This window comes from Halichoeres trimaculatus, unplaced genomic scaffold (assembly GCF_033239565.1).
Source record: "Halichoeres trimaculatus isolate MK-OKI-2021-1 unplaced genomic scaffold, fHalTri1.1 fHalTri1_scaffold_5, whole genome shotgun sequence".
NCBI lineage: Eukaryota > Metazoa > Chordata > Actinopteri > Labriformes > Labridae > Halichoeres > Halichoeres trimaculatus.
In genome coordinates this window covers 75001-102500 of record NW_027437183.1, presented here as the reverse complement: position 1 = coordinate 102500, position 27500 = coordinate 75001, and the positions used below count along the sequence as shown (strand labels likewise).

The 27500-nt window shown below is 43.4% G+C and overlaps 5 protein-coding genes across 5 annotated transcripts in view; 3 read left to right on the top strand and 2 right to left on the bottom strand.

Moving 5' to 3' along the window:
* The window catches only part of rsph14 (radial spoke head 14 homolog), a 4085-nt gene extending 3955 nt beyond the window's left edge, over positions 1-130 (bottom strand). The window contains exon 1 of the mRNA XM_074670932.1: positions 1-130. This exon is cut by the window's left edge and continues 153 nt beyond it. Coding sequence (XP_074527033.1) covers positions 1-22 — 22 coding nt within the window. The 5' untranslated portion in view covers positions 23-130.
* Positions 131-880: 750 nt separating this feature from the next.
* Positions 881-3462, bottom strand: srp19 (signal recognition particle 19). Its single transcript, XM_074670634.1, has 5 exons — positions 3270-3462; positions 2184-2259; positions 1892-1963; positions 1651-1759; positions 881-1561 (listed from the first exon to the last, which is right to left on the bottom strand). The coding sequence occupies exons 1-5, from the start codon at positions 3305-3307 to the stop codon at positions 1431-1433; spliced, it is 426 nt and encodes a 141-aa protein (XP_074526735.1). The 5' UTR covers positions 3308-3462; the 3' UTR covers positions 881-1430.
* A 1074-nt stretch (positions 3463-4536) lies between these two features.
* Positions 4537-18125, top strand: LOC141790506 (serine/threonine-protein phosphatase 2A catalytic subunit beta isoform). The gene is made up of 8 exons (XM_074670402.1): positions 4537-4930; positions 7478-7516; positions 10236-10406; positions 12305-12478; positions 12570-12659; positions 13070-13231; positions 15902-16020; positions 17396-18125. The coding sequence occupies exons 1-8, from the start codon at positions 4829-4831 to the stop codon at positions 17466-17468; spliced, it is 930 nt and encodes a 309-aa protein (XP_074526503.1). The 5' UTR covers positions 4537-4828; the 3' UTR covers positions 17469-18125.
* A 476-nt stretch (positions 18126-18601) lies between these two features.
* On the top strand, positions 18602-24517 carry shld3 (shieldin complex subunit 3). Its single transcript, XM_074669549.1, has 3 exons — positions 18602-18836; positions 20197-20906; positions 22716-24517. The coding sequence occupies exons 2-3, from the start codon at positions 20295-20297 to the stop codon at positions 22920-22922; spliced, it is 819 nt and encodes a 272-aa protein (XP_074525650.1). The 5' UTR covers positions 18602-18836; positions 20197-20294; the 3' UTR covers positions 22923-24517.
* An 871-nt stretch (positions 24518-25388) lies between these two features.
* LOC141789959 (phosphatidylinositol 3-kinase regulatory subunit alpha-like) overlaps positions 25389-27500 on the top strand; it is a 29652-nt gene continuing 27540 nt past the window's right edge. Inside the window, exon 1 of the mRNA XM_074669548.1 lies at positions 25389-25588. The gene's annotated coding sequence lies outside the window, so the exon portion shown is untranslated. The remainder of the gene's footprint in view (positions 25589-27500) is intronic.

Sequence of the window (27500 nt, the reverse complement as noted above, 5' to 3'; positions counted from 1 at the left end):
GGTCCAGTAACGAGGCGGCCATCCGGTACGAAACACGGTCAGCTTCAGCGGGGCTACAGTTAAAGTGGAGAAACGGTTACCTAGCAACCGCTAACAGCCGAAGCTGTGACGTCATGCTCGGGTTTCTTCGTGTAAACTTCGGAAATATGTGAAACCGCTGATTTGGGAATTAAATTAGAGCATTTCCGGGCGTTTCTGACACTGGTCGCTATGACAACGAAAACCAGACGGTGTGTCAACATGAATCAAACAGCATCTATTCTTTTTAAAAACTAGTTTACCACGATATGTGTGTGATGTCAGGCACCTGACGTGTTCTAGTTACACTCCACACACGATTAACAGGTGTGTTAACGAGACAATGAGCAAGAACAACACAAAACAAACACAAAACAAACACACAACAAACACACAACAAACACAAAACAAACACAAAACAAAAACAAAACAAACACAAAACAAACACAAAACAAAAACAAAACAAACACAAAACAAACACAAAACAAACACACTCATTAAAGTCCCCGTGAGGATCTCTCATGGGGATCAAACAGACAGAAAAGAGTGTGTAATAGTTTATATGACCAGCAAAAGCAAACGTGCTCAGGGTGAGGACTGGATGTTAAAATGTCCGGATGTGATATTTGTTGAGATTTATTACACGTGAAAATAAACCAATCAGCATCACTGACAGAGAAAAGTATGATTTTAATGTTCAAGTTGTTGGTGCCAAAGGGAGTTATGCCCCAGGTACATATTAAAGTTTTTCTATAATAATATAATCTATAAAATAAATTTCTAACCAAACAAATCATGACAAACAAAAAAATAATCTGCAGATTAGACTAAAGCTTTTACACAGTTTTAAAGTTTCACTCAAGCTTCGATATTTCAGTTAAAATACTGTTATTGTTTTGTAGAAGATCTCGTCATTTAGATTTTGGTAACTTCATCACTTCCTGTCAGTCTGTACTTTGTGCAGTAAAGTTAAACCAGTGGACACTTACCCCATCATGCTCCTGACAAAAAATTTATTCTTTGAGGACGGATGATTTGCTCAAATGAAACCAGTGGAAAGGGGAGACAGTCAACCATTTATTCACCTCTTCTTGACACCATGACGTAAACAGTTAAATGTAATAACAGAAATCAGTTCCTTTCTCTGCCTTTCTGGAGTTTTAGGAACCAAATGATGAACCATGAGCAGGCGTCACAGATCTGAGGTCAGCCAGTGAGGTCAAGCTACACACGAGGTGAAAAGGGAACAGAAAAGCTGATTCACTCCAGATGAATCCCTTTCTGAGGTCACATCAGCATCAAAGCCTAAAAACTGCTCCTGTGTGAGCTCAGGGTTCGATTCTGCACGACGCTCACCATGATCTGAAATAAAAAAGACTTAAAAAGAAAAACAGGACGTTTTTTCTGTGGGGCTACTTCTTCTTCTTCTTGCTCTTCTTTCCTCCCTCTCCCTGCTGGGAGCTGGTGTCTCCTCCTCCGCTCTTCTGGGTCCGAGTTTTTAGCTTAGGGATCATCTCTGCTACGTAGAACATCACTTCTTTACCTGCGGGGGTCACAAGGAAAGGATAAGATTAATATGCTGTACTCATACCCGTTTATACGTTTATATTTCTGAGTCTGTGAGAAACTTACGGGAACTAAACTTCTCCTGACACAAGCTGCCGTCTGCCTGCTTCACCTGGACTCTGACTCGACCTCTGAACTGGACGTCTCTGTTCCACTCTCTGGGGTGCATCTTGTTCTGTAACACACACACACACACACACACACACACAAACACACACACACACACACACACACACACACGTTCAACAATCACGCCATCAGGAGTCCCCATCTCACCGTTCACAAGATCAGCTCTGCTCTGAGTTACCTCTACGTAGACGTTGAGTCCAGCAGCTGTCAGCACGTCTCTGATCTCAGCACAGGATGGATTCTCTACAGCCTGCAGACACAAACACAAACTGTTTATTACACACTTTCCTTATTTCCCACATGATGAACTCCACACCAGAGTGCTGTGTGTAAGTAGAGATGGCCTGGAAGGAGCAGGGAGCAGTGGTATGCAGAGTGATGGGACTGGCCAGTCGTAATTACAATAATATAATTTGGATTCAGTCCCAAAAAGCAGCTTCTTTGGCCGATAAAGCATCAATCGAACACACCTTCTCTGCTGGGATCCTTCGTCCCTCAGCCAGAGTCTTCTTACTGTTGATGTAGACCGGATACAAACAGATGAACCTGAAACACACAGGATGAAATCACAGCAGTGAGCCAAAATTAATCCCAACTACTAAAAAAAGCATCATCTCCAGAGCAGCAATCACTCTGCTTTTCCATCCAAATCTATGATCCAGATCACCTCCTGTGCCTTTCATTTTCTGAATATTCTTTTCTTTTATTCTAATCCATTAATTTTCAGTGGAAATGTTAACACCTGCTGAGAAACAGCAACAAAATGTCTTAACTGTTACTGTATGAGTTTCTCAGTGTGAGTCCATCTGTCATTTTTCTGCATGGGATCAAAAAAAGACAAACACTGACTTGAATAAATGCCTGACTGACAAACATGCTGTCAGACCTGAACCCAGAATGAGCCTCATGAAATCTCATTTTAACAAAAGCGGAACTTTAATTATACGTCACCCTAAGTTATATAAAAAATACATAAAAAGGTAAATTGCCCAATTTGGGTTAAAAAAAATCCAAGGTAAAGGGGGCTTTAATACACGTCATGCTAAGGAGTTAGCATTGCTACGCTACTAGCATAGAGGAGAACTAACTCACTTTGAGTCATGACACAGTTTCTTCCGGAGATTTCGTAAAAACAAGAACTTCTGCTCAACTCTTGACATCTCCGTGTTTCCATTTGTTTATATCCACTAAAGGAATTTGTAAACATCACCATTTATGTCTCATTCGCGACGGTTCAATACTCTCACATACCCTTTTCCCCACACACCTTAACCTAACGCTCTCGAGGTTTGTCGTGGCTATCTCAATTTCAAAAGGCTGTTAACTGTCAAATGTGAAGCACAGAAGAGCTTTAAATGAATGCCGAATTACAGAATGGCTTCAAATGTTTTGACTTTTGAAACAAATTTCACATCCTACAGTATCCGGTCTGTAAAACACCCGTATTTTCCTAAATTGAATAATTCTTCTATGAGGATTTGACTTAGCACGAGCTCCGAGCCTAGCCGTTAGCTCCTGAGCAGCCAGGCTGAAAGTCTCTCTGAAAATGGACTCACCTCTCTTTATCAGCGGGGTTTTCAGTCAGATGAGCCATTGTTTGGTGGATGTGTGGATCGCCTGACCTCAGTCAGTCGACTTTTAACTGACCAAAGGTAGAAACGACACAGTTTGATTTGAACCAACAATCAGGGAACCATACGGCAGACTAACATGGAGCAGTGACTGCTGTCAGCCACTAGGGGCGCTGTGTTTTTTTGTTCATTATAACTTTATTGGTATTTACAATAAACTGAATCATACAAACAAACCAGGATAACTATACATAATATAAAAAAGAAAAGGAAAAGTTTATCATTTAGGTTATCTTAAGTCTGACACTCCAAAAATCAGGGTTTGTTTTGAACGGCTTTTCCTAAAGATCTCTTGTTGTGGTGCTTGATTAAGTTTCTTTAAATAAAAGGTGTCTTTAATCAAAAATTCCTGGCCCACTTAATATGTTACCATTATAAAACAAAAGTTCAAATTCAGAATTTCGAAGAATATTCAATTTTTATTAGTATAGTTTTATGGGGAATCTTATGTAAAAATTAAAAGGACATCTTGTTGACTTTATGATGCTGAATTTATCTCCAACCACTCCATCACGGTTCATTATGATCAGAGAGCAAAGTCCAAAATTATCTTTTTGCAGAGTTGGGGTTTTCATCTAGTTTCAAATGTATTTATTTGAGCATCAGCTTATCTGTTGTTTTTTATGTAAAATATCTGTAGCAATTACAGTCATATGGTTGTACCACAAAGTTTAAAGAGTCCAGCTGCTTGTTTTCAGTGAGATTAAGAAACTATCAGAGACTGGTACTGGTCAGAGTCTGAATAATTGTATTCTGGAATTAAATTCAATCAATGAATGAATGCAACGTAAAGCTTAATTCTTAGAGTTGTTGTATTTTCTGCACAACCCACCGTGTTTCACACAAATGGTAAGAGGAATAGAATAGAATAAAATAGAATAGAATATTTACTCTTGAGGCTTTTGTAATGGCCATATCCCAATTTAAATGAAATGTTCAACACAATGCAAATGCACTGTCCTTTTGAATAGATAAATAATATGTATGATTTTTTGTTATAATATAACTTGGTTTCACGCACAGAGTATAACGGGTTGCTGGCCTGTTATGTGATGAGATGTGTTATCGTTTCCAGCTCTGTTCGTATGAATTTAGCGTTCTGTCGATGGTTGCGGTGGTGAGATATTTTTCTTGTAGTACACTGTGTGTCCACAGGGTGTCACTGGAACAATGAGCCTGCGCGCTGCTGAAATGCCCGGATGTTATTGAAGCTAGCTCTTTTAGCTGCGTTGTACCGCTCTCCGGTCCGTCTCATCGGGGACACTCGACCCTCCTGCCTGCCCCGGCAAATATTGGCTGTTTTTTAACGTCGGTATCTTATCATCGGTCCCTTATCATGGTAGAAGTTGAGTGAACGACTCTTAAATTTTAGGTCTTAACGTTTATTTTCCAACCGATTTGGCGGGACTGGATCGGGTTAACAATACGCCGAGCTAAGAGCTAGAGACACAGGCCAGTTAGCTCAGCAAGCTACCGCTGCTGCCATGGAAGACAAATCTTTCACTAAAGAATTAGACCAATGGATCGAACAGCTAAATGAGTGTAAGCAGCTATCGGAAAACCAAGTCCGGACACTTTGTGAGAAGGTAAGTTTTTCCCCCACTTAATGTTTTTTTTCTCAATTCATCGGCCTAGCTCTCGGTGTGGCCTAATTTGTGAACGGGGCACTGGCTAATTTCTGGAATGACGTTACGGCAAGGCGGCTCTTTTCGCCCCATTTTCAGCTTGTCATCTCGAGGTTATGGGCGTTTGACAGCTGCGCTGAAGCTAAATTTTATTAAACATGCTATACCGTCCCTATATTACGCATCACTTGTTAAAATTGAGCTTTTCCGAACATTTTCTGTCGAAAATGGTGTCTCAGGACAGATGGGCCGAAAAACTGCATATCCCCCTACCTCAACCAGCAAGAAGACGGAGCCCATTTTACTCTGTTCATTAAGGCAGAATTATTCAGAGCAAAGATCGGGCCTTTTTAATGTCTAACTCTTTTATTAATGTCGGTGGTTCCATTGTAAATGATGTCGTCAGTGAGTACATGTACATGTGATGAGTTTTACCGCACCCTGTCTTTATTGATTAACTGCTTTATTGCATAAACCTGACATCCTGGTTTTCAGACGTCACTCCAGGTTTGTTGCATTATAAAAATAACTCGGGCACCGGCTTTCCTGCATCATCGACCCCCAAAATGCATGTTCACGCATTTTTGATGTACTTAGTTCAGTCACGATAATGAGGAAAAAACAACGTTACTTCATTGGTAACGGAGAAGTAAATTTGACACCTTGGGGTTTGCATGAATGAATGAATCTGATGAAAATCTCAGTTTAAGCTCAGTGTCGTTCAGGGTGAACCAGAGGAAAAGCGTTTGTTTGTTTCAGCTCCTGGTTGGACCAGCTACAGGCCTGCAGGGCACCATCATTTCCCCAAGGGAACCATTCATTTGGTTTGTTTAATGAAGATTAAGGCACATAATTATGTCCATTTACTTTGTCATTGACAGGTGTTTTCATACCTGACACTCATGGATCGTGGTTTGTTGTTAGTGTTTTATTGAAAGCCAATAAAAACAAGTAATGTGCGAAATTCATACTTAGCTTCCACTGCATTATAAAATCTGTAAAGTAAACAAGTGCTGTTTAAATAAGGCCAAAATGGGTTAATATTAGTGAAGAAATGACATTAAATCTAATGATACTGTAATATGTTCATGTAACTTTTATACAGTGTATTTATCGTGCTACATATGGGAAAATCAACAAATCCCTTTGACTGGAGCCTGTATACTAACCTTCAGTGCCAACCATAGAAACTGGTTGAAGTTTTTGTGAAGTTTTGCGAACACATCCTGTGGAGTCCTTGCTGGGTATTTATCCTCTCATCCTCTTGAACCCTCTCAGGATGTCAGTTTGTGAAGTGGCCTCTCATATTACTTGGATTTGTCATGGACGTGCAGGTCTCTACAGTTTGGAAGAGCCTGCACTCTTTGTTTTGTTTGTCCATCAGATTTTGTCATATCTCGATAGAGAAACTGAAATGCATCCAATGTGAGAGCTACTGGAGCATCCTCAATTTCAAAATTATGGCTCTAGCTGCCACTTCACGCTGATGCCGCCACCATTTCTGCTGCACTCGACCTGAGGCAGCAAGCAGGGTGCAGGTGATGAAAGGCATGGGACCACGTTCTCTCTAACTACACTTTTTAACCCAGATGACCTCTCTTTCCCATCATGAAAGGTTCATTAGAGTACCAGGACACTTAGGTCACTGTGATACTGTGAAATGGACAGTACAGTTGCATCCTTAGTGGGTCATGAAAATACAGCACATTGAAATGTATAGCTCATTTTGATATTACCTGGCAAAATGCAACAACATGCACTGACAAAAACTGAAATCTTATCGAGTGTTTTTTCTCATTTTAAGTAGAAATTATCTTGTAATACTCGATATGAGCCACATCCAACTGATCAGACCAGAAAATGTTTTGTTTCAAGGTATCTTTAAAAAAATCAGGAAATGTTGTTTCAAAGTAGAATAATTTCTTCAAACAAGTAACTTTTCTCTGAAACCATTGGCAGATTTTTTGAACGTGTTACCAGCGACTCAGACCTCATTTTGTCTTCAAATAACGTGAAATCAGACATTTTCTGGACTGGTCGGGTGAATGTGGCTCAGGCTAAAGAGACATTTCCTACAAAAATAAGACAAAAACACCTGGTATGATTATTGTGGGGTTTTTTTTGCAGTTGGCTCACAGTTTTTCTTACGTTGGTAATGAAACCTTCAGATGACTCTGAATTCTTCTTCTGTGAATCAGGGAGTCTGTTGTTTCTCTCTTTAGGGGAGCTAACTCTGGAGTTAGAGATTAAACTCTTAAAAAATCAGATCACACAAAATCAAAAGAGAACAGTCACCTCATTGCGGGCACAAACGCTCTGCATATTCATTCGTGCCCCTAGCCTTTTTTAGCTCTACGGTGGCCTGTAAGGTCACGCTGCGTCCTCTGAGGCTGCTCGTAGATATTTGACCTGATTTACTGTCTGTGTGTCGTCTGTAACCCTGATTTGAACCTGTTGTGTGTTTTGTTTGACATGAATGAAAATAATCTGTATCTTTGTCCTCTTCAGGCTAAGGAGATCCTGACCAAGGAGTCCAACGTCCAGGAGGTGAGATTTCCCATCATGTCTTGGAGAGGTTAAATCTGAATGAATTGAGTAGGACACAGTTGTCAGATTCAGGGTGACGTGCTGGCCTTCATCACATTAATCTCACTGCAGAGGATGTGTTTCATATTGGAGAGTTAAAACTGGTGAATAAGGAGGAAAAAGAGCTCGTTTTAGTTTCTAAAAACGTGGATTTGACAGAACTTTTATTTCCTCCTACGAGTTCAACGCTGTGACTTGAGGACAGACTTCTAAAGTGTTTATGATGAATTATTTATTGTTTATTATAATTTATGAGAAATGTTGACTCAACGTCTTAATTCTGTGTCCACAGTTTGTTTAATTCGATTAAATTATGGGAAAACTGATACTGGCCTGAGCAGAACCAGAGTCAGATAACTCAGAGTGTCTAAAACCTGACTCCTGCTGTTGGCTCAGTGAGTTTTTCAGAGGAACATGCAGAAACTACTCCAACATCACGGAAAGTGTCCTTGAACTTTTCATGTTATCACACATCATCCATGTTTTCATCCTTCACGGGTGATTATCTCTAACAATCTTTAATCTTATCGAGCTTCTGACATAAAAATCTGATGCTTTAGTTTTGTTGGAGTAATTTGAAGTAGAAGAAGTCAGGAGGTGACTGAGCAGGCTGCAGAAACACTGAGCAGCTGGAAAGTTTGCTCCCAGCGTCAGAGCGAGCTGAACTCAGAGCGTGGAAGCTTTTATCGGTGAACACCCACAGGTAAAGGTGAGAGTTGTTCCCGTCCCCGTTAAGAACATTTGGTGCTTCAGTGTTTTTCAGTTACGTATTCACTCAAAGTTATTTTTGACTTCAGCTCTCTCTCTCTAATATCAGGTGTTTTGTGATATTTTGGGACAAATCATTTTCTCTGGAAGCCGACTCTCGCGCTCGTTCCCATTTGGCTCAGAGACGGTGAACTGAAGCAGCGTGAACAATATAACACCTTGTTTACACTGCAAACTGTGTGTCAGCTGAGCTGCAGGCTCTCTGTCTCTCTCACACACACACACACACTCACAGTCGTCTTAAAATGCTGCAAAGCCTCTTTAGAAAGGAAACGCTGCTGTTAAACACCAACAGCACAACATCAATGATCCGTTCACACACTGGGAGCGAAAACATCATGAAGCTAAATCTCAGTTTGTTAAACTCTGAGGATTGTTTCACTGACGATCTCTGTTGGTTTAGGAAAACACATTTATCTCTCGTGTTGACTGTAATTCAGATCTTTCTGATGTTTGAATTTTCCCCTTTTTCAAAGTTACTGTTAATTAAAACCATTAAAATGCATTTTTAAATACAGGATTTATCTCTGACAGTTTTCAGACTTTCAAAGATGTTGAAACAGTTTCACCAGCGGTGCGTTGACAGAGCGCTTACATCACAGCTACATACCTGTGCTGGTGTTTATGTTAGCAGAGGGTAAGAATAGCTGCTGATGCTCTTCTGATGCCTTTGGTTGATAATAAACACACCTTAAAGCAGGGCTGGAGAAGTCAGGGGACCTTCAGCCTGAAGCTTTTTATCACATCCAGCAACAAACAGCTCCAGTCCTGACTCCTGTTGGCCCGTTTGATTCCCACATTCACAGGATCCTGACATTGACCGATCAAACTGGAATCCGTTAGGGAAGTCCTGATCCGATACACTGATCGGTACCTATGGCTATTTTTGGAGCATCGGATAGCGTCAGATTTCGTTACGTGATCAGTACTGATACTGTTTTCACATGTTTTCAGCACCGTCACACTTTACGGCTGCTGTAAATCAAACCATGTTGCAAACAGATCCGCTGTGTGGGATAACTGCTCTTTGGAAAGTGATGACAGGGAAACAGCGTCTGAAAAAGGTTCCAACAGGGCTCACTGCGACAGGATTCATCATTCACAACAGAATCACCAAACAGAGGATTTATCAGAGGAAGGATCTGATCAGAAACTATGGATCTGATCAGAAACTATGGATCTGATCAGAAACTATGGATCTGATCAGAAACTATGGATCTGATCAGAAACTATGGATCTGATCAGAAACTATGGATCTGATCAGAAGCTATGGATCAGATCAGAAACTATGGATCTGATCAGAAACTATGGATCTGATCAGAAACTATGGATCTGATCAGAAGCTATGGATCTGATCAGAAGCTATGGATCTGATCAGAAACTATGGATCTGATCAGAAACTATGGATCTGATCAGAAACTATGGATCTGATCAGAAACTATGGATCTGATCAGAAACTATGGATCTGATCAGAAGCTATGGATCTGATCAGAAGCTATAACTCTGGGACAGATGTGACAGCAAACTCTGACAAACAACTGTTGACTGGAAACATAAAAACAGGTCAAAGCCGAGTGAAAAACAAAGAAACACTGAGCTGCTGCTAAAGCCAGGCCGACCCGCGCTCAGAGACCAGCATCACTGCTGTCACATTATTATGGTCTGACTGGAAACACTGGGGAAAATGGTGCTATCAAGTATTGTATCAATAAATGTAATGATTTCATCATTTCATTAACTGACACAAAAACACACACTCCATGGAGGTAAAGTGAGTGTTAAAGGTAAAAAACAGAGTCCTCATGGGACCCTCCTCTTCCTCACTGAAGCTCCCTCACCTCCAGTCAGACTCAGCGTGACCTCCATGTGTGTTTGTGAGGCCTCCTGCTGATGATGGTGTGTTTGCTCTCAGGTGCGATGCCCGGTGACGGTGTGTGGAGACGTCCACGGTCAGTTCCACGACCTGATGGAGCTGTTTAAGATCGGAGGGAAGTCTCCCGACACCAACTACCTGTTCATGGGAGACTACGTCGACAGAGGCTACTACTCTGTGGAGACGGTCACGCTGCTCGTCACGTTAAAGGTAAACTGAGCTAACCGTGTGTGTGTGTGTGTGTGTGTGCGTGCTGCAGTCTTTGCCTGCTCTTTTATAGACTTATAGAGTTTCCTGTCGTGTTTTCGAGCTCAGAACAGACGAGGAAAAGAGCAGGTTGTTTTCAAACCCGTGCAGGCTGCCTTTAAAATGACCCCAAACTAAACCAAACTACCGTGATAAAACCTCAGCAATAAATATCAACAACAGTCAGAGCTGAGTGAGAAGAAGCTGGAGGACACAGACGCTGGCTCTGGTCGGCTGCTTCCACTGTAGATTTGACCAAAGACCCTGAACAGTTTCATTTGGTGATTTAAAACTTATCTCCACAGGATCAGCAGCCTCACTCAGCCCTGCTGGTTAAAGTCTTGTAGTTGTGCATCAGAGGATTTAAAGAGCATTAAAATGTGTGTGTCAGTGCTGGGAGGAGGTTATGTGAAGGCAGGGCTGAGGACCTTTACGCTGCAGCGCCTCAGATTTAAGGACCGCAGCAGAGGGAAGCCGTCCCCTCACAGGGTTTGTCCTGAGGACACCACGGCGCTCTGCTCAGGCTCAGACTCTGAGAGCAGAGCTGTAAACCAGGGAGCTGAGCCGCTCCACTAAAGCACAAACAGGGGATGAAGGTGTGTAGAGAATCTGTGGGATCAAAGTCCGGTCTCTGCAGAGCCACAACCCTGCTGACACTTTGTGACACTTTGTGACACTTTGTGACACTTTGTGACACTTTGTGACACTTTATGGCACTTTATGACACTTTATGACACTTTATGACACTGTATGACTCTGATAGGCTGCAGACTGCTCCTGTTAATCTGAGCTCCAGCAAACTGCACAGCTTCACCTGTGTCTGAGCGTCACCTCTCTGAGCAGAAACTCTGGGTTTGGAAACCAGGATGTGTGTGTGCTGATGGTTTTATGTCATCATGGATGTTACGCAGTGATGTGACACAGCATCAGCTGACAGAGAGGTCAGGTACAACCCGCTAGATGTTACAACAAACACCAGGAGTCTTTGGTGAATTTCATCAGACATCCACAGAGGAGCTGAGCTGGGAAGAGACGGTCTGAGGACGACAGGGTCATGATCTGAGTCTGATCTTTGAACCAGATTGAAACTGTTTGAGTTTCTGATCCTGACCGTCTTCATCCAGCAGCTCATCAGTGAACGTCTCCTTCTCACCAGAGTTTGCTTCATGTGAATTTGCATTCATGAATCAGCTGATTTCTGTGTTTTTTTAGTAACCACAGCAGGAACTCAGCAGGAACTGTGAGTCTGATAACCTGAGCGACTTCCTGTCATGTGCTTGTTCTCACTCTGTGGCTCAGCTGACTGTAAGAACGCAGCGTATTCACAGATTATGTGACATAACAAGCTTTAGTAGCACACACATCAGCATGTTTCTGATAAATGTGTAACCTGAGGTAAACACTGAGGTAAACACTCTGAGCTGAACAGTCCTGGATGTGTGTGAAAGTTAAAGTCAATGAATGATTAAACTGATCATCTGTGTTTGTTTTGAACTTCTGCTCATAAAAACAGGTGATTCTGAGATTTGAAGCCAAAAACTAAACGTCTGTTTCACTCATTGCTCCGTGAACAAAAGGTCACAAAGAGGAAGTGGGTTTTTTTTTTTTTCATTTCCTGGTCTCCTGTGTGACGTTTTCATTCTTTGTAGTTTGGTCAGACAGTCTGATCTTCGACTGACGTGAGAAAAATAAAATCAGATCTTTTCATTTTGAAAGAGTGATCCACCTCTGGATCATTTTTTGATTCATTTCTAATTTTTTTCCTTTTGTCCAGTTGTTCATCTGTATCTCTGGAGCTTTGACTGAGACTCATCACAGTTTGTTTTTAGTTTTGACCTGAAGCTTTCTGATTGGTCCTTCAGGTCCGTTTCCAGGAGCGAATCACCATCCTGCGAGGGAACCACGAATCACGGCAGATCACACAGGTCTACGGCTTCTACGACGAGTGCCTGAGGAAGTACGGCAACGCCAACGTCTGGAAGTACTTCACAGACCTGTTTGACTACCTGCCTCTCACTGCGCTGGTGGACGGACAGGTGGGACAGATGGATGCTGGGAGTTACATCCTGTTGTCTTCATGACGAGAATGACGCGGCTAAAATGAGTTTCTTTCTCCTTTTCTGTCAGATCTTCTGTCTCCACGGGGGTCTGTCTCCTTCCATAGACACTCTGGATCACATACGAGCTCTGGACCGTCTGCAGGAAGTCCCACATGAGGTACACACCACCAGCCTCACAGCTCCTGGCTCGTCTGGACCGTTTGTAGAGGATGAGTCAGGGTCACATGTTCATTAATCTTCAACAATGAAGAGTGATGTTTCTGACCCTGTGCCCCTAACCCCTCTGCTCCTGTCTCTGCTCCCTGTCTCTGCTCCTGTCTCTGCTCCTGTCTCTGCTCCTGTCTCTGCTCCCTGTCTCTGCTCCTGTCTCTGCTCCCGTCTCTGCTCCCGTCTCTGCTCCCTGTCTCTGCTCCCGTCTCTGCTCCCTGTCTCTGCTCCTGTCTCTGCTCCTGTCTCTGCTCCCTGTCTCTGCTCCTGTCTCTGATCCCGTCTCTGATCCCGTCTCTTCTCCTGTCTCTGCTCCCTGTCTCTGATCCCGTCTCTGCTCCCTGTCTCTGCTCCTGTCAGGGCCCCATGTGTGACCTGTTGTGGTCAGACCCTGATGACCGCGGTGGGTGGGGCATCTCCCCACGAGGTGCCGGCTACACCTTCGGACAGGACATCTCTGAAACCTTCAACCACGCCAACGGCCTCACTCTGGTGTCCCGTGCCCATCAGCTGGTCATGGAGGTGAGGGACTTCATTTCCCATCATGCATAGTGAACCCACACAGTGTCGCTTTAAGCCTAACCTGAGCAAACAAGAGTTTCTGACAGTAATCATCCACGCTGGAGCAAACTGCTGGGTCTGTGAGAGAGAGACACTGGAGTCTGTGAGAGAGAGACACTGGAGTCTGTGTGAGAAGGGCTGGAGTCTGTGAGAGAGGCTGGAGTCTGTGTGAGAGGCTGGAGTCTGTGTGAGAGGCTGGAGTCTGTGTGAGAGGCTGGAGTCTGATAGAGAGAGGCTGGAGTCTGTGAGAGAGGCTGGAGTCTGTGTGAGAGGCTGGAGTCTGTGTGAGAGGCTGGAGTCTGTGTGAGAAGGGCTGGAGTCTGTGTGAGAGGCTGGAGTCTGTGTGAGAGGCTGGAGTCTGATAGAGAGAGGCTGGAGTCTGTGTGAGAGGCTGGAGTCTGTGTGAGAAGGGCTGGAGTCTGTGTGAGAGGCTGGAGTCTGTGTGAGAGGCTGGAGTCTGTGTGAGAGGCTGGAGTCTGATAGAGAGAGGCTGGAGTCTGTGTGAGAGGCTGGAGTCTGTGTGAGAGAGGCTGGAGTCTGTGAGAGAGGCTGGAGTCTGTGTGAGAGGCTGGAGTCTGTGAGAGAGGCTGGAGTCTGTGTGAGAAGGGCTGGAGTCTGTGTGAGAGGCTGGAGTCTGTGTGAGAGGCTGGAGTCTGTGTGAGAGGCTGGAGTCTGATAGAGAGAGGCTGGAGTCTGTGTGAGAGGCTGGAGTCTGTGTGAGAGGCTGGAGTCTGTGTGAGAAGGGCTGGAGTCTGTGTGAGAGGCTGGAGTCTGTGTGAGAGAGGCTGGAGTCTGTGTGAGAAGGGCTGGAGTCTGTGTGAGAGGCTGGAGTCTGTGTGAGAGGCTGGAGTCTGTGAGAGAGGCTGGAGTCTGTGTGAGAAGGGCTGGAGTCTGTGTGAGAGGCTGGAGTCTGTGTGAGAGGCTGGAGTCTGTGTGAGAGGCTGGAGTCTGATAGAGAGAGGCTGGAGTCTGTGTGAGAGGCTGGAGTCTGTGTGAGAGGCTGGAGTCTGTGTGAGAAGGGCTGGAGTCTGTGTGAGAGGCTGGAGTCTGTGTGAGAGGCTGGAGTCTGATAGAGAGAGGCTGGAGTCTGTGTGAGAGAGGCTGGAGTCTGTGTGAGAGGCTGGAGTCTGTGTGAGAAGGGCTGGAGTCTGATAGAGAGAGGCTGGAGTCTGTGTGAGAGGCTGGAGTCTGTGTGAGAGGCTGGAGTCTGTGTGAGAAGGGCTGGAGTCTGTGTGAGAGGCTGGAGTCTGTGTGAGAGAGGCTGGAGTCTGTGTGAGAAGGGCTGGAGTCTGTGTGAGAGGCTGGAGTCTGTGTGAGAGAGGCTGGAGTCTGTGTGAGAAGGGCTGGAGTCTGTGTGAGAGGCTGGAGTCTGTGTGAGAGGCTGGAGTCTGTGAGAGAGGCTGGAGTCTGTGTGAGAAGGGCTGGAGTCTGTGTGAGAGGCTGGAGTCTGAGAGAGAGAGAGGCTGGAGTCTGTGAGAGAGGCTGGAGTCTGTGTGAGAGGCTGGAGTCTGAGAGAGAGAGAGGCTGGAGTCTGTGTGAGAGGCTGGAGTCTGAGAGAGAGAGAGGCTGGAGTCTGTGTGAGAGGCTGGAGTCTGGGAGAGAGGCTGGAGTCTGTGTGAGAGGCTGGAGTCTGAGAGAGAGAGAGGCTGGAGTCTGTGAGAGAGGCTGGAGTCTGTGTGAGAGGCTGGAGTCTGAGAGAGAGAGAGGCTGGAGTCTGTGTGAGAGGCTGGAGTCTGAGAGAGAGAGAGGCTGGAGTCTGTGTGAGAGGCTGGAGTCTGGGAGAGAGAGAGGCTGGAGTCTGTGTGAGAGGCTGGAGTCTGTGTGAGAGGCTGGAGTCTGTGTGAGAGAGAGGCTGGAGTCTGTTCTGTGTTCAGACTGCTTGGAACAGAGTGAGGTATGGAAACTGTTTCCTGAAAAGCAGGTGAATCACTTAGTGTGGGAAAGTCCTCCTCATCATTCTGTCCTCAGCGTCCCTGAATTCAAACACACTTTGGTCTGTCCCGTGAACTGAAGAAGCCCTGAAAAGCCCTGGAGTCTCCATGGCAACACACTGTAATGGATCTGTAAGGGTCCCTGCAGCAGCTTCACTCCCACTGTTCTCTGAGCGTCTGTGTTCACATCATATCACCTGCTGCTGCTGCTGCTGCTGCTCCTGCTCCTGCTCCTCTTGCTGCTGCTCCTCCTGCTGCTGCTGCTGCTCCTGCTCCTCCTCCTCCTCCTCCTGCTGCTGCTGCAGGCTACTGCTCCTGCTGCTGCTGCTGCTGCTGCTCCTGCTCCTGCTCCTGCTCCTCCTCCTTCTGCTGCTGCTGCTGCTGCTGCTCCTCCTCCTCCTCCTGCTGCTGCTCCTGCTCCTGCTCCTCCTGCTGCTGCTTCTGCTGCTGCAGGCTGAAGACCTCAGTTTGATCCAGTCCTGAAGGAGCATGTCTCAGTCTGGATGTTATCCAGGGATCAATCAAACTATAATGTGTGATGGAGGAGGATCTGTGAAGCTGATCTGACCTTCTGTGTGTGTGTGTGTGTGTGTGTGTGTGTGTGTGTGTGTGTGTGTGTGTGTGTGTGTGTGTGTGTGTGTGTGTGTGTGTGTGTGTGTGTGTGTGTGTGTGTGTGTGTTTGTGTGTGTTTCATCCTCAGGGCTACAACTGGGGCCATGATAAGAATGTGGTGACCATCTTTAGTGCTCCAAACTACTGCTACCGCTGTGGAAACCAGGCAGCCATCATGGAACTGGACGACACTCTGAAATACTCTTTGTAAGCAGCAGCTTCAGTCCTGAAATTACTGAACACAGCAGTCACTGCAGTAAAGTCTGACAGTGTAACAGCTCTTTGTTTGGCTCCAGCTTGATTCAAAAGGACCCAAACTCAAACATTTAGGTCATTAGTTAATTATTAATCCATGTCTCTGTCTGAGTCTGTGATGGTCCCACAGCACAACCCAAACACTGCTCCAACAGCGTCTGTCGTCCTGTTTGTTCAAGACGTCAGAACCAGTCTCTGGTTCACGTCTCTTTAACATTCCTCCGTCCATCAGGAGCTAAATCTCTGAGGAGTGTGACTCTGTGAGCGGCTCAGAGAGGATCCACTGAACCAGTCTGTACAAAAACCGCTGCAGACAGATCTCAGAGCTCCCGTCCATCAGCACGCCTTCAACAGGCACTCTGAACACGGTCTCTGAGAGGATCAACCACTCAGTTTTTCCTTTTTTATGAAAATTAATCAGTTTTCCTGATCCAAACAAATAATTTAAGCGTTAATCTGATGCCAATTATTTGATAGACCCTGATATTATGTGATAATTATCTTTATTTATTCAGCACCTTTAAAAACAAATCATTTATAAAGTGCTGTGATGCACAGAAACATGTCAGAGTCTGAGGACAGAGCGTCAGGCTGAGGGACGTTAGAGGGGAGAGAGAAACTCAGACAACTAAATAAAATAGTAAATTAACAAAAATTTACAAAGAAAGGCAAAATGATGACATCACATCAGGTGAAATAAAAGTCTACACAAAGGTAAAACAAGAGGTTGAGACAAGAAGTGGAAATTAATTTAATTAGAAATTTAAATACAGTTTAAAGAGAAAGATGACATAAAAGCAGGTCTGTAAAAGCCTCAGCTCCCCGAACAGGTCGGTACCTGAAAACTCAAACTTCAGTCTTTTTTCCATGTTTAGCTCCGTAGGTAAAGAGAGCAGCGCGCAGCGACGTAGAAACGAAGGGAGTGAGCGTAGCTAATGATAACGAAGCTGAACACAGATGTCGGATGTTTCTGTCTGTTTCAGCACGTAGACCCTGATCAGCTCACAAACAGATCCACAGCTTCACACAAACCTGCTGCCAGGAGCTGGGCTTGCTGTGTTTGTCTGCAGGTGTTCGATTCTGTAAAATCTGGCTAATAAAAATGAGAAACAGCGTCAGGTGCCCTCTACATCCAAACTTCTACTTTGGTTGAAAAGAGTTTTCAGTGAGAAGGTTCGATCAGAAAAGGTTCAGGGTCTAAAATTTAAAGTTGTTGTTACTTAAAAAAGAAAATGAAACTTCAGACAGATTTTCACACTTCATGTGTTGGTTTTTGCTTTTGCAGTTCTTACTTTAGCGACACTAACAAACTTTTCTGCCTCCTCAGCCTTCAGTTCGACCCCGCCCCACGCCGCGGCGAGCCCCATGTGACCAGACGCACTCCTGACTACTTCCTGTGAATGTCCAAAGCCACACCTGTCAATCATCCACGAAGCTTCACCCTCTTCCCCCGCCCCCCCACCCCTTCATCTTGGATGGAAAGAAGTAATTAATAATAATGAAACTGTACCAGGGAGAGTAGAAACAAACGATTGGCTGAAACTAAAAGAGAGAAACTTAAAGAGCGGCCCCCTCTACAGTCTTGTTTTCAATATGCTGTCTTTAATGCTGTGCTTTTGGGGAAAAACAACACGTACAACTATGATCTGTTTTCTTTCTTTTCTTTTTTTTGTTTATTACATGTTTGAAAACGAGATAATAAAACTACCAACGTGGACCAAATGTGCCATATTCTGATCCTTTTACAACATGTACAACGCATTGCAATGTTTCTTTCTTTGGTTTTCTGTTTTTGTTTTGTTTTTTTTAGACCAGCACTATAACCCTACCTACCTGACGTCACCACCACACCACACATCTCATGGCATATGTGCTTTTTTCTGTTGCAAGATAATTTTAAAAAAGAAGAAAAAAAGAGAAAAAAGTTTGCTTCAAGTAGATCAGCTGTCAGTTTTAGCTGTCCAGGCTGCAGCCGGTGGTCATCTCAGCAAGTATATTACTGTAATTTGAATAAAGACAACAGACGTATGAAATAAAAATGTCCTATTGACAAACTACTGGGCTGCGTCTGTCTCGTTTCTTTAGTTTCTCTAACCCTAAGACTGGTGACGAATCGTGCTCTCACACTGACTTTAAGAAAAGAGACATGGCTTGAAGATTTATTTCACCAGGAGACCAGTTATTAAATATTTAAAATATCTGCAAGTTACTAACTTCTTCAGGATGGGTTTCAGCTCTGAAACATTAACTAAAACTGTTCACTGGATAATGGGGACCCATCAGCTGAAGCCCCGTGTGTCTGAGTTGAATATTTTGGTGGTTTTTACAGTTACGCAGGGATTTCATGTGTGACGTTATGTGTTTAATTGGAAAAAAATATATCAAAATCCAGAGCAAGCACTTACAGTAAGAAGTGATAATGGATAATGCAAAGGTCTATGTTTTTAAGCAAAAGGAAAAAAGTGGTACAGCCATGTTAAGGCTTTTTGTGACGTCACAAACGCGGGAGGAGACGTAAATACAACCGGAAATACATTTTGTATTTGATCCAACCTGGTGGGAAAAGCTTTTACAGGAAATTTGCCTCAAATTTCATTTTTAATCTGAAAACAGCTGAACAGTAAACTGGAGTCAGGCCAACAGGGCTCGTTTTGAACTCTCGCGAGACTTTCCGTGAAGCGCACAATAAGCTGTCTCCCTGTTAGCTCGTCAGGTGATAGCTCCTTGCTGGCTGTATCCATTAAAGGCCATATAAAGCTGACATAAAGGTATGTTTTTTGTCTTTTAGGGTCCTAAAGATATTTATTTGTCTCTCCTGATTATTTCTAGCTGAGCTTTTTGCCTCCATCTCGTTTTTAAGTCATCGGTGAGACCCAAACCTCTGAGCTAAAAACATTAGCTTTACAACATTAGCCGGTGAGAGGAGAGAGGAAGTCTCTGTAAATAATGTTCCGTTTGACAACATTAGATGAACAAATGTTTTGTTGAGACAGTCAAATACATCAGGGAGTTTGATCAGAATGTTAAATGTTCACTGTCAGGTCGTCGGGACTCAAACTGTGTAACTGTTGATCCGATCCCCACACGTTTCTATTACACAGGAACCAAACGGAGAACTCTGTCTGCGCTAACGGTCATTTTATTTCACTGAGGTCGTTTTTGTTCATGATTAATGACATTATAAGACATTAAAAGTCAGTCTGTCACCTTGGGTTTGATATTTATGAGCTAAACGCTCAAACATGAAAGAATCAGGAAATTAATCTGATCAAATCCACAGTTTGGTCTCAAGGCGGCAGCACTCACCTGAAGACAGGGTTCATACTGTGTGTACTGGCCCTTTAACTGTTATCACTGTGAGTTTATACCACAGGGTTTCTACTGTTTTACTTCATCCACAGGGTTTCTACTGTTTCATTTCATCCACAGGGTTTCTACTGTTTTATTTCATCCACAGGGTTTCTACTGTTTCATTTCATCCACAGGGTTTCTACTGTTTTATTTCATCCGCAGGGTTTCTACTGTTTTATTTCATCCACAGGGTTTCTACTGTTTCATTTCATCCACAGGGTTTCTACTGTTTTATTTCATCCACAGGGTTTCTACTGTTTTATTTCATCCACAGGGTTTCTACTGTTTCATTTCATCCACAGGGTTTCTACTGTTTTATTTCATCCACAGGGTTTCTACTGTTTCATTTCATCCACAGGGTTTCTACTGTTTTATTTCATCCACAGGGTTTCTACTGTTTTATTTCATCCACAGGGTTTCTACTGTTTTATTTCATCCACAGGGTTTCTACTGTTTTATTTCATCCACAGGGTTTCTACTGTTTTATTTCATCCACAGGGTTTCTACTGTTTTATTTCATCCACAGGGTTTCTACTGTTTCATTTCATCCACAGGGTTTCATCCAAAAATAAAGGCAGAAAATACAGGGGCTATAGTATAGATATATGCAGAATATAGAATATGAATTTTTAGCAGAAATGTGTTTTGATGCATCCTAACTCACATGTGTAGACGTTGTCTACTTCATCAAAACACAACATTTTTATCTGTTATAGTGAAAAGTTTCATACTGAAGCAGATTTTTCTGACTTTTTTGTTATTTTTGAACTTCCACAGACTCCTGCATTCCCATCATCCCTTGCTCTGTTTGGATAAAGCAGCATCACCATGAGGAGGAGGGTGAGGAAGAGGAGGGTGGTGGAGTCAGTCCCCTGATGGAGGATGTGGTCGTGCACTACCAGCCTGGATCAGCTGTTGGCCTCAGCGCCCTGTTAGAGACCACAGAGAAGCTTCTGGAGCCTTTCCCCTGTCGGACTCCTCCTGTCTTCAGCCCCTGGTTCCCCTCTGCTGCAGGCGGACACCTGCCCATCAGACCGGCCAAACCAGCTCCTGTTATCACCTGCACAGGTGATTTATCCATTTCTGACAGCAGGCCTCACGCTGTCACTCCTCCAGGTGAACGTGGAGAAGCTGAGGCTGACGCTCTGGTTTCTGGTCAGAGCAGAGGAAGGGTGACAGCTGATCCTCAAACCCCTGAAGTTAGCGTCTCAGAAACCCCAAACCAGCTCATCCCGCCGTCGCACTTTAACAAACCACAGACAGAGATCAGCAGATCATCTCCTGGAAAACACAGACATGACGTCACAAACTCACCACGCAAACGGTCGTGGAGCGTCTTCACACAGAGAGGAGCTCTGCTGCACAGCCCGCAGTCTCTGTCCAAACAGTTTCATCACACCGTGTCCAAACACCGGCTCCACCTCCGCCAGCGCGCCAAATGGGTGATCAGCCAGCACAACTGTGGGGGGGCCAGGGACGTGGAGCAGGTGAGTGGGTCAGTGAAGGAGCAGAGCTCAGTGTCTGCAGACGTGTTCACAGCTCCATGAAGGGTTCAGGAAGTTCCCAGACTTTTCTTATCGTCCTGTAGAGGAGTGAGGGAAAGGAACAGAGGATACTCTGATGAAAGAGAAGATCAGTAACTTTCACCTCAAAGTTTAACTAATGTTTGTTAAAGCCCAAAGACAACGTCACAACGGGATGGAAATCCTGTTTGTTTTGCTGGTAAACCTTGAAATATTTATAGTTCAGATAAATATTAACCTCAGTAATTCCATTTACTCACCAGTACTCATCAGTACCAATTTCCGTTGTTTGTCTGGTAATAAGTATTAATTAGTTTAATTATCTCAAAGTTTTGTAATGTAACATATTTATTTCTCAGTATATAAATTTTCTAACGCTGTGTTCATGACCAGCACGGACAGTCCCCTTCTCCTCCACTGCCTCACAGCCACAAGGGGGCGTTCAGGGACCTAAACATGGTACCGTTTGATTTAGCATGAATCAGTACACGGTACTACACATGAAACTCAGTTGGTACCAACAAAAGAACCTGATTTGGTTCCCATCCCTCAGCTGTGAGTTCAGTAAACTCGCCCCACATATTTAGAAACGTTTTAGAGGATTAAAGAGCAGCCATGAATCAGTAACAGCAGTGAAAGCGTGGGACATTAAAAAGCTGTAAAAGATTCAGACACAGAAATGAGCTGTGAGTTCAGGTCAGATCACACACACACACACACACACACACACACACACACACACACACACACACACACACTCGTCATTGATGTGGTTAAAAGCCTGACAGCAGAGCTCACATTGATCGTAGATGATGCTAACGTGCTAACATCAGCTCGTCAGTGGAAACTGAAAGTGGAGCTGAGCGTTGGACACATGACAGCGCTGACCAGCAGATGGCGCTGGATGAAACGTGTCAGATCACCAAACGCTCCTTATCTGAGGGAAACCTGCCCGTGTGTCCTCAGCAGAGCGGCGTGTGAGGCTGGGAGCGCGGTGACCGCTGACAGTGAGACGTTTGTTGATGTGTCAGCTTGGGAGAGGATCTTTATCTGCACCTCTCTCTTTCCACTGAGCTCAGTCTCCTCACAGCAGCTCCTCATCAGGCTTCAGCTCTCTGAGAAAACTCTGCACAAACTGGTTTGATCTAAAGACCGAGCTCATGATGTGTTAACCTCATCAGGACGAGCTGATTTATACAAAAACAAAAGTCATGAGTGAGAATTTTCTGCCTTTTTTTTTTAAACAAACATGTGACTTGGTTTTTAAGGCAGGGGCAGAGCACAGAGGGATTTGATTGAAATTGTGATTCCTCCATTTTTTAATTCCTGTGATTGTGAGCGTTTAACCCCAGACCAAGTGGAAAAGTAGAAAGATGATGGTGACATCTACAGTCCGTCAGGAGCCGTATTTTGTCACATGGGAGTCAGTTTTTAGGATTTATTCAGGGGATCAGACCTCTCAGCTTTTTGCCAACCCAGCTCAGACACAAGGAGCAAAATGAACGACTAAAATTTGGGAAAAAAAAAGGATTTTTGAACAAAAAATCACGAGTTAAAACCGTTGATCAAAAAGTCCTGATACTACAATACGACCCCATTGGTTTTAAATATTTTTGCATCCACTGTTTTTTTTTTTCAGGTTTTTTAAAACTAATGTTTAAAACAATGTGATGAAAATGTATTTTAGTTTATCTCTGCGCCTCCTCCTGTCTCCTCTCTTCACCCTCCTCTAACCGACCTCCCTTTCACCTCCCTCCACCCTCCGTCCTGCAGGTTTGGCGTTCTCTGAGCCGCTGCGTCCGCAGCTCCTCCACGCTGCCCAGCTGTAACGCCAACATCCAGAGGGAGCGGGCCGAGATCTGGGTCTTCTGTGACGTCGTGGTGGCCGAACAGGTGGGACGCTTCCTGAAGGACGAGCTGCAGCTGTCGGGGAGGATCAGCATGTCCGTGCACAGAGCGGGAAACGTCTTCAGCCTGTAGAGACCAGATCAGACTCAGGGACCAGACTCAAGGATCGGACTCAGGGGTCAGACTCAGGGACCAGACTCAAGGATCGGACTCAGGGGTCAGACTCAAGGATCGAACTCAGGGGTCAGGCTCAGGGGTCAGAGTTTACGGCCTCGATGTGAAAGTCAGGCTGAGGTTATGAAACAGAAATCAACATGTATGTCTGGGTGGAACTGACTGATGGTTTCATGTGTTTAAACTTTGCCAGCAGCCAGAAAAAAGCTTTGACAGCTGGAAAATAATCTTTAAAATCTGAAAACAGCACAGATTGATCCTCACAGACTTTTTCATTCAGCAGAAAGTTTCCAGGAAGAGTTTTCTTCACCGTCTGCAGAGAAACCAGAGTCCATTAACTCAGAAGTCATTAGTCTTCCTCCTCCTCCTCCTCCTCCTCAGTGGTTAGTTTCAGTTAATGCAGGACTTTTGTGCTGTGAAAGATTAGTTTTATCCATCACGTTAGATAAAAACAGCTGAATGAAGCGGTGAACGGTGTCAGCTCCTGAGTTCCTGTGATTGTTTCAGCGGCTGCTTTCAGCCAAACTCTGAGATCTGTCAGAAACGAGCCACACATCAGGAGTAAGCCTTTGATTATCAGTTCACATGATTTTTAGCTCCCAGTGTGACACGACCACTGCTGCGTTTCCCACGACACGCTCTGTGTGGAGGAAGAGCTGATGTATCAGTCCAACGCTGGTGTCAGCTGATCTCTATCTTCACCCACACGGTCACATCAGAAAGCTCCGTTTCCTGCTGGGCTCTCATCAAGGTAATTCTCCTCATCTCGTGGCGTTGTCATGACCGTGGTTTAAATCAGAGCAGAGGGAGTCAGCCGCTCAACAAACTGTTTCTCTGTCAAATGTGAAAAAGAAATCCAGCTGTGTGGGAGGATTTCCCTCTCTGAGACAGATAGAGATACGGTTTGTGAGATCATGTTCCTGTGACATTCGACGAGGAGAGATTAAAAAACCAAACACATGAAGTGTCATGGCTGCTGTGACAAACGGAGACAAAGATTCACTGATAGGTGGTGAAAACTCTCCATGTTCGGCTTCACTGACTGAACTATTCCTTTAGAGGAGGCGTCAGCATCTCTGCGTCTCAAATATATGTTTTTATTTCTGCTTCATTTCTCTGATGGTTTCAGAAATAACCTGAATCTTCTTCTCTGTGTTGGACTCATCACTGGAACTAGGTCAAACCCTGAACACCGCTTTCTGAAACCAGAGTTTATCAACACATGAGCACGGGTCAGATGTTGATTTAAAATTTTAAACACCGTCAGTAAAACATCAAACTTACAGGGTTTATTTAGAGACCACAGAGATGGTAAATATTCTTTACAGCCGTGTTATTTTTAACAAGTAACAGTCTGTGTCTCCTCTGCCTCATCTGCACGTTGTTTAAATCTACTGAAACGATGATTCACGATGAGTGACGTCCAACACATTCAGTCTCTCTGTGTCCACCTGCAGCTTTTTTTCTGTTTATGAATTTGAATGAAAGATGATTGTATTTTTAACATCCATGTCGTGTCCATCTGTGGCGTCAATAAAGGTTTTATGTACATTTGTATTGGGCTGTGGGTGGTGCTGGATGGAGCTGTGGGTGGTGCTGGATGGAGCTGTGGGTGGTGCTGGATGGAGCTGTGGGTGGTGCTGGATGGAGCTGTGGGTGGATGGTGAACAAGCAGCTCTGCATGTGATGTGCACTTTGTTCTGGAAAAGCCTCAGCAACAGTCACATGATACTGGAGTCACCCTGCTTTGAAATGACACACACACACACACACACACACACACACACACACACACACACACACACACACACACACACACACTGTGCGTTCAGAGACAGAGATGCTTGTGTAAGTCCTGAATAAATGAGGACAGACTGAATACAGTACAACCCCCATCCCACACACACACACACACACACACACACACACACACAAACACACACTCCCTTTCTCTCCCTTTTGTTGCTATGGTCCCCTGTCTTGACAGCGCTGCAAACTGTATTAGAATCTAGGTTACCGGAAGTGACGTAGCCGCCGTGCCTTCCTGCCCCGCTCTAGTCTATAGATATATTTTAAACCACATGTGAACAGAAACAGATCATGATCAATGATTTAAAAATGACCTGAATCAGACTCTGCTCGGTCAAACCGTGATTAACGCGTTAATTTTACAGACATGTGCTGTAGGTTTGTTTTATTTCGGAAGCCAACCGGAAGTTGTCACGTCTTTTTCTTCACGCTATTATATAACATCATTTGTTGAGAGCGATGTTCGGTGAAAGTGAATCTGTGAATAATTATTCCACATTTTCTAACGTTTTAATAACTGTTTCACGTTAATGCTGATATTTTTAAAACATGTTTCAGAGTTTTTTGTGTTTAATTCTTATTTTCCTGTGAACGTTTGGCGGGTTGTACCGGAAGTCGCTCTCTCTGTCGCGAGCTTGACTCAGTGTAGCATCAAATATTCAGACGGCTGATCCACGAGTGTCTCTTCCTGGAAATAATCGATTAAATTAGGATTATATGAGATTAAAACACCTGTACGGTGACTGTACCTGCCGACCAAAGATGGGACCTGCTGTGAGCTGCGCGGGAGGCTTTTGTTGGTGAAAATATTAAAGGTGAGACGTTTGAGCGCAGACACAAGCTAACACGAGCTAACAGGCTAAAGCTAACCCTGGCATGCTTTGTCGTTTCCCGTTTCCTGGAGGGTTGATGTGTCTGTGCCTCATTTCTCTGCTTTAAATACACTTTTTATTAATGCTGTCCGTGTCATGACCAAACTGAAGCAGACTGGATCCAAACCTGGTCCCTGACTGAGCGATGATCAAACAGTTTTCATGTTTCAGTCTGATCCGAGTCTCTGAGCTTCAGTCTGTGGTTTGGTGCTGTCATCTTCAGGTTTAAATGCGCTCATTGATGGATGTTAGCAGAGTTTCTCATCAATAAATACTCGATAACAGAATAAATACTCACAGTAATGTCTGAGAGAAATCACCTGAAAACAAACACATCGATGTTCATTTTATACACTTCATCAAAATCCAGTCGATTTTCCCCAAGCCGTCCACTTCTCTTCAGATTAAACTATCAGCTTTGATTTATTATTGACACAGTTTTATTGATTCATTGAAATGACATAAATAAGAATTTAACAAAAAAATGTTAGTTTTTCATAATAAAGTTATACTAATTATCAAAGGAAGATATGTGAAGTGTTTCCTATAAAACATCAGTGATATATTGAAGTGAATGTAGATGAGGTGATATCTCTAAATCTGTTTAATGTCGGTATTTAATCTGTTATATTTTAGAATTTAATCCAGAATTGAGCTAAATATTGAATTAAAATATGATACAACCTGCCTCTGCACTCCTCTCTGAAGTGTTTTATTAAGTCTTTAAGTATTCAGAGTTTTAATGATCAGAATTATGAGCTTTTAATGATCAGAATTATGAGCGTTTGATTATCAGAATTATGAGCTTTTAATTATCAGAATTATGAGCATTTGATTATCAGAATTATGAGCATTTGATTATCAGAATTATGAGCGTTTGATTATCAGAATTATGAGGTATTTTTAATCTACAGTCCTTGATGAAATCCTTGCTGCTTTAAAATCACAGTCAGCTTGTTTCGTGTTTTAGTTTTCGGGATATTAAAGGAGAACTGACTCTAGAAAAAGCCTCTGTCTGTGGGTTTTATCATGAATTATTTAAATGAATAGCAGGGACTCAGATCATGCTAACTCAGTGTATTTATGGGTTAATTTACAGGAAGCCTCCCTTCTTAAATGTGTGACCTCAAGTTTTTCCCTCTTTTAAGACTCGTCTCTTATTTCAGCCCTAAACCATCAGATGTGTCGCTCGGCCTGCTCCATGGAATAGTAATAATGATAATAATAATAATAATAATAATAATAATAATAATAATAATAGAAATAATAATAATAATAATATATGAATAAAATGATTCAACGTGCAGTGAGACTGTGATGGCAATAGGATGGGTGGTGAAAACACAGTGAGTTCATGTCAGTGTAAATAACTCAGATTTTCTCACCTGACAGGTAAAATTTACGCTGACTGAGGAAACAATAAATCTGTGAATGACTTACTGACTTTAATGTACCATTAATTGAGTTTTCCACCCTGTGTAAACTAAATTGCCTTCGAGTTCACAAAATATGCACATTTTAAAGTTATAACCCAAGTTGAGAGTTAGACATTTTAAAACTGCTCAGTTTTATTGATTTAACATGAAAACTTTCATTTTTTATTGAATCAGATTTAATGAACTTTCACTTCAGTCTTGTTGTTTTTTACTTTTTTTGTATTGTTTGTAAAAAAAAAAAAAAGAAAATTTGGAAGTTAAGATATTCTGTTGGTTTTTCTTGTTTTTTTTTAATATATATTTTTTTTAAATTTTCAAACAGAAATTATAAAAAGAAGAATTAATATATTCTGTTTTCTCTTGTTTAAAGGTCTGAATCGTAACATTTTTATATCATTTGTAGGAGCTCGTTGATGACC